General features: G+C 30.2%; 1 protein-coding gene across 2 annotated transcripts in view; it reads left to right on the top strand.

The window, feature by feature from the left end:
- si:ch211-186j3.6 (neural-cadherin) overlaps positions 1 to 7,500 on the top strand; it is a 250,919-nt gene that overhangs the window by 87,765 nt on the left and 155,654 nt on the right. For both annotated transcript variants that reach the window (XM_062021330.1, XM_062021337.1), the window contains exon 7: positions 3,650 to 3,792. In XM_062021330.1, the coding sequence (XP_061877314.1) occupies positions 3,650 to 3,792 (143 nt within the window). The remainder of the gene's footprint in view (positions 1 to 3,649; positions 3,793 to 7,500) is intronic.

Raw genomic sequence — 7,500 nt, 5'->3', positions numbered from 1 at the left:
CATGATTGTATCAATAAAATAATACTTTTACACAACACCTTCAAACACATCATTGTATTACACACACACACACACACACACACACACACACACACACACACACACACACACACACACACACACACACACACACACACACACACACACACACACACACACAGGATTGTATCAATAAATTAACAATTTTACACAACACCTACAAACACATCATTGTATTGCACACACATGATTGTATCAATAAAGTAACACTTTTACACAACATCTACAAACATAATTGAAATTACACACACACACACACAGGATTGTATCAATAAATTAACAATTTTACACAACACCTACAAACACATCATTGTATTGCACACACATGATTGTATCAATAAAATAACACTTTTACACAACACCTACAAACACATCATTGAAATTACACACACACACACACACACAGGATTGTATCAATAAATTACCATTTTTACACAACACCTACAAACACATCATTGTATTACACTCACATGATTCTATCAATAAAGTAATACATTAGCATCCCCCCCACCCCACCCCCCCTCCACACTCCTGATTGTAAATAATGTAAATAATTCAATGTGATTATCTTGTGTGATGACTGTATTATGATGATAGTATATATGATAGTATATATCTGTATCATGAATCAATTTAAGTGGACCCCGACTTAAACAAGTTGAAAAACTTATTCGGGTGTTACCATTTAGTGGTCAATTGTACGGAATATGTACTTCACTGTGCAACCTACTAATAAAAGTCTCAATCAATCAATCAATCAATTGTTAGCCTTATGTGTTGTGTAGCTGGCTTAGCCTTCTACTGTAAGACAATTGTAATAATAATAATAATAATAGTAATAATAATAATAATAAAAATATTAATAATAATAATAATAATAATGATAATAATAATAATAATAATAATAATAGTAATAATAGTAATAGTAATAATAATAATAATAATAATAATAATAGTAATAATAGTAATAGTAATAGTAATAATAATAATAATAATAATAATAATAATAATAATAATAGTAATAATAATAATAATAATAATAGTAATAATAAAAATAATAAGGAGCTCTTCATGGCAGTTTGGTTTTAAAGGTGATACAGGTAACTTCCTGCTGATACCAAGAACTGATACATTTGTCTGTATTGTTTTTCAAATGTGTCAGTTGTGCTCATCTTTCTCTTCTGGCAGCAGCAAACGTCTCTTTGGGCTGTCAAAGTCATGGTTACAGGGGCTGATAGTGTGATGTGTTGAAGCGTGATTCATTGTCAACACCCACGATATCTTCATCAGACATTTACCATAAATGTATTCTCTCTGATCGAGTCTGTTTTCAACCCTACTTTGTTACATTTCTTACTCTTGCAGGAAGTGACCTCCTCCAAGTCACATTTTTGTCATGTGACCTCCTCCAAGTCACATTGTTGTCATGTGACCTCCTCCAAGTCACATTGTTGTCATGTGACCTCCTCCAAGTCACATTGTTGTCATGCTGAACCTCAAGAGGGCTCTGATTGTCCTTGTTAACACAATACACTATGCACACACAACACCTACACACTTATATCGCATGTTGCTATCTCACATACACACTTATATCTCATGTTGCTATCTCACATACACACTTAAATCTCATTTTGCTATCTCACATACACACTTATATCTCATGTTGCTATCTCACATACACACTTATATCTCATGTTGCTATCTCACATACACACTTACAGTATATCTCATGTTGCTATCTCACATACACACTTATATATCATGTTGCTATCTCACATACCCACCTATATCTCATGTTGTTATCTCACATACACACTTATATCTCATGTTGAAATCACACATACACACTTATATCTCATGTTGCTATCTCACATACACACTTATATCTCATGTTGCAATCACACATACACACTTATATCTCATGTTGCTGTCACACGTAGACACTTATATTTCATGAAAATAGATACAAGTGCTCATATTGAGATATAAATATGTGTATTGGTAAAAGATAAAAGTAGATAAAAGTGCTCATAGTGAAATATAAATATGTGTATCGTTAAAAGATAAAAATCGATACAATTGTTAACAGTGACATAAATATGTGTATCGGTAAAAGATAAAAATTAATACAATTGTTATTAGTGAGATATAAATATGTGTATCGGTAAAACATAAAAATAAATAAAAGTGCTCATAGTGAGATATAAATATGTGTATCGGTAAAAGATAAAAATAGATAAAATTGTTAATAGTGAGATATAAATATGTCTCGGTAAAAGATACAAATAAATAACAGTGCTCATAATGAGATATAAATATTTGTATCGGTAAAAGATAAACTTAGATAAAAAAAAATTATTAGTGAGCTATACATATGTGTATCAGTAAAAGATAAAAATAGATACAATTGTTAATAGTGCGATGTAAAGATGTGTATCGGTAAAATATAAAAATAAATAAAAGTGCTCATAATGAGATATAAATATGTGTATTGGTAAAATATAAAAATAGATACAATTGTTAATTGTGAGATACAAATGTGTGTATCGGTAAAAGATAAAAATAAATAAAAGTTCTCATAGAGAGATATAAATATGTATATTGGTAAAAGATAAAAATAGATACAATTGCTAATTGTGAGATATAAATGTGTGTATCAGTAAAAGATAAAAATAGATACAATTGTTAATTGCGAGATATAAATATGTGTATCGTTAAAGGATTAAAAATAGATAACATTGTTTTTTTTTTTTGTTTTTTTTAATAACATAAATAACATTGTTAATAGTGAGATATAATTTTGTTTATAGTAGAGATATAATTTTGTTTATAGTAAAAGATACAAATAAATAAAAGTGCTCATAGTGAGATACAAATATGGGTATTGGTAAAAGATAAAAATTTATAAAATTGTTAATTGTGAGATATAAATATGTGTATCAGTAAAATATAAAAATAGATACAATTATTAATTGTGAGATATAAATGTGTGTATCGGTAAAAGACAAAAATAAATAAAAGTGCTCATAGTGAGATATAAATATGTGTATCGGTAAAAGATAAAAATAGATACAATTGTTAATTGTGAGATATAAATGTGTGTCTCGGTAAAAGATAAAAATAAATAAAAGTGCTCATAGTGAGATATAAATGTGTGTATCAGTAAAATATAAAAATAGATACAATTGTTAATTGTGAGATATAAATGTGTGTATCAGTAAAAGATAAAAATAGATACAATTGTTAATTGTGAGATATAAATGTGTGTATTGGTAAAAGATAGAAATAGATACAATTGTTAATTGTGAGATATAAATGTGTGTATCAGTAAAAGATAAAAATAGATACAATTGTTAATTGTGAGATATAAATGTGTGTATCGGTAAAAGATAGAAATAGATACAATTGTTAATTGTGAGATATAAATGTGTGTATCGGTAAAAGATAGAAATGGATACAATTGTTAATTGTGAGATATAAATGTGTGTATCGGTAAAAGATAAAAATGTACAAAATCGTTCCTGCTCAGACTTGTCATAACTTGTCATGAATATTTGTATTTGAAATATTTGTATTGATATTAATATTTCTATTTTGTTGATGTCAGTTACCGGACGTTCGTTTCGGAGGATGCGGGTCCAAACACCCTCGTCGCCACCGTGCTGGCCAAGGATCCTGACGGAGACGCCATCAGCTACAAGATCACCTCCGGCAACCAGGAGGGAAACTTTGTCATCGACGCTCACAAAGGTCCTTTAGTCGTGTCACACTTCTACATCCAGCATATGTTCATCATTCTTCTACATCCAGCATATGTTCATCATTCTTCTACATCCATCATATGTTCATCATTCTTCAACATCCATCATATGTTCATCATTCTTCAACATCCATCATATGTTCATCATTCTTCTACATCCATCATATGTTCATCATTCTTCTACATCCATCATATGTTCATCATTCTTCTACATCCATCATATGTTCATCATTCTTCTACATCCATCATATGTTCATCATTCTTCTACATCCATCATATGTTCATCATTCTTCTACATCCATCATATGTTCATCATTCTTCTACATCCATCATATGTTCATCATTCTTCTACATCCATCATATGTTCATCATTCTTCTACATCCATCATATGTTCATCATTCTTCTACATCCATCATATGTTCATCATTCTTCTACATCCATCATATGTTCATCATTCTTCTACATCCATCATAGTTTGATCATTCTTCTACATCCATCATAGTTTGATCATTTTCAACATCCATCATAGTTTTATCAATTTCAACATCCATCATAGTTTTATCAATTTCAACATCCATCATATGTTTATCATTTTCAACATCCATCATAGTTTTATCATTTTCACCATCCATCATAGTTTTATCATTTTCACCATCCATCATATTTTAATCATTGTTCAACATCCATCATATTTTTATCATTTTTCAACATCCATCATAGTTTTATCATTTTCACCATCCATCATATTTTTTTTTATCATTTTTCAACATCCATCATAGTTTTATCATTTTCACCATCCATCATATATTTTTAAATCATTTTTCAACATCCATCATAGTTTTATCATTTTCACCATCCATCATATTTTTTTTTATCATTTTTCAACATCCATCATAGTTTTATCATTTTCACCATCCATCATGTTTTTTTTAATCATTTTTCAACATCCATCAAATTTTATCATATTTTAACATCCATCATATTTTTATCATTTTTCAACATCCATCATAATTTTATCATTTTCACCATCCATCATAGTTTTATCATTTTCACTAACCATCGTATTTTAATCATTTTTCAACATCCATCATATTTTCATAATTGTTCTACATCCATCATAGTTTTATCATTTTCACCATCCATCATATTTTTAATCATTTTTCAACATCCTTCATAGTTTTATCATTTTCAACATTTATCATATTTTTTTTATCATTTTCACCATCCATTATATTTTTATCATTTTTCAACATCCATCATAGTTTTATCATTTTCAACATCCATCATAGTTTTATCATTTTCACCATCCATTATATTTTTATCATTTTTCAACATCCATCATAGTTTTATCATTTTCACCATACATCATATTTTTATATTTTTTAACATCCAACATATGTTATCATATTTTAACATCCATCATATTTTTTTAATCATTTTTCTACATCCATCATATTTTATCATATTTCAACATCCGTCATATTTTTTAAATTTTTTAACTTCCATCATATTTTATGACGTAATATTTTTTATCATATTTCAATATCCATCATATTTTATCATATTTCAACATCCGTCATATTTTTTTTTTTAACATCCATCATATTTTTATCATTTTTTAACATCCATCATATTTAATGATGTAATATTTTTTATAATTTTTCAACATCCATCATATTTTTATCACATTTCAACATCCATCATATTTTATCACGTCATATTTGAATCATATTTGTCATATTTCAACACTTTGAAACAATGGCACACAAAATGCTGAATATTTATTTGTCAAGCGATGGACACGTGAGGGCGGAGCCTATAAATATTGCTGACTCGTCTCCGTCTGATGAGATGTCAGGTTGGCTTGAAAAGGAGTTTCTTGTCATTTGTGGAACACGTTTGGTCTTTTTGCAGCTTGACTGAGTCGTGTTTTTCACAAGACTATGAATCAAAGTCAATCATTTCAAGGTACCATGAATCAAAGTCAATCATTTCAAGAGACCATGAATCAAAGTCAATCATTTCAAGGTACCATGAATCAAAGTAAATCATTTCAAGAGACCATGAATCAAAGTCAATCATTTCAAGGTACCATGAATCAAAGTCAATCATTTCAAGGTACCATGAATCAAAGTCAATCATTTCAAGAGACCACGAATCAAAGACAATCATTTCAAGAGACCACGAATCAAAGTCAATCATTTCAAGAGACCATGACTCAAAGTCAATCATTTCAAGAGACCATGAATCAAAGTCAATCATTTCAAGAGACCATGAATCAAAGTCAATCATTTCAAGAGACCATGAATCAAAGTCAATCATTTCAAGAGACCATGAATCAGCCAATCATTTCAAGGGACCATGAATCAAAGTCAATCATTTCAAGGCACCATGAATCAAAGTCAATCATTTCAAGGGACCATGAATCAAAGTCAATCATTTCAAGGGACCATGAATCAAAGTCAATCATTTCAAGGTACCATGAATCAAAGACAATCATTTCAAGGCACCATGAATCAAAGTCAATCATTTCAAGGGACCATGAATCAAAGTCAATCATTTCAAGGTACCATGAATCAAAGACAATCATTTCAAGAGACCACGAATCAAAGTCAATCATTTCAAGAGACCATGAATCAAAGTCAATCATTTCAAGAGACCATGAATGAAAGTCAATCATTTCAAGAGACCATTAATCAAAGTCAATCATTTCAAGAGACCATGAATCAAAGTCAATCATTTCAAGAGACCATGAATCAGCCAATCATTTCAAGGGACCATGAATCAAAGTCAATCATTTCAAGGCACCATGAATCAAAGTCAATCATTTCAAGGGACCATGAATCAAAGTCAATCATTTCAAGGGACCATGAATCAAAGTCAATCATTTCAAGGTACCATGAATCAAAGACAATCATTTCAAGGCACCATGAATCAAAGTCAATCATTTCAAGGGACCATGAATCAAAGTCAATCATTTCAAGGTACCATGAATCAAAGACAATCATTTCAAGGGACCCTGAATCAAAGTCAATCATTTCAAGAGACCATGAATCAAAGTCAATCATTTCAAGAGACCATGAATCAAAGTCAATCATTTCAAGAGACCATGAATCAAAGTCAATCATTTCAAGAGACCATGAATCAAAGTCAATCATTTCAAGAGACCATGAATCAGCCAATCATTTCAAGGGACCATGAATCAAAGTCAATCATTTCAAGGCACCATGAATCAAAGTCAATCATTTCAAGGGACCATGAATCAAAGTCAATCATTTCAAGGGACCATGAATCAAAGTCAATCATTTCAAGGGACCATGAATCAAAGTCAATCATTTCAAGGGACCATGAATCAAAGTCAATCATTTCAAGGGACCATGAATCAAAGTCAATCATTTCAAGGGACCATGAATCAAAGTCAATCATTTCAAGGTACCATGAAACAAAGTCAATCATTTCAAGGCACCATGAATCAAAGTCAATCATTTCAAGAGACCATGAATCAAAGTCAATCATTTCAAGGGACCATGAATCAAAGTCAATCATTTCAAGGGACCATGAATCAGTCAATCATTTCAAGAGACCATGAATCAAAGTCAATCATTTCAAGAGACCATGAATCAAAGTCAATCATTTCAAGAGACCATGAATCAAAGTCAATCATTTCAAGAGAACACGAATCAGCCAATCATTTCAA

The sequence above is a fragment of the Entelurus aequoreus genome, linkage group LG02, assembly GCF_033978785.1.
Source record: "Entelurus aequoreus isolate RoL-2023_Sb linkage group LG02, RoL_Eaeq_v1.1, whole genome shotgun sequence".
Classification (NCBI taxonomy): domain Eukaryota; kingdom Metazoa; phylum Chordata; class Actinopteri; order Syngnathiformes; family Syngnathidae; genus Entelurus; species Entelurus aequoreus.
The sequence above is the reverse complement of the archived record's forward strand: the minus strand, read 5'-3'. Positions and strand labels throughout refer to the sequence as shown.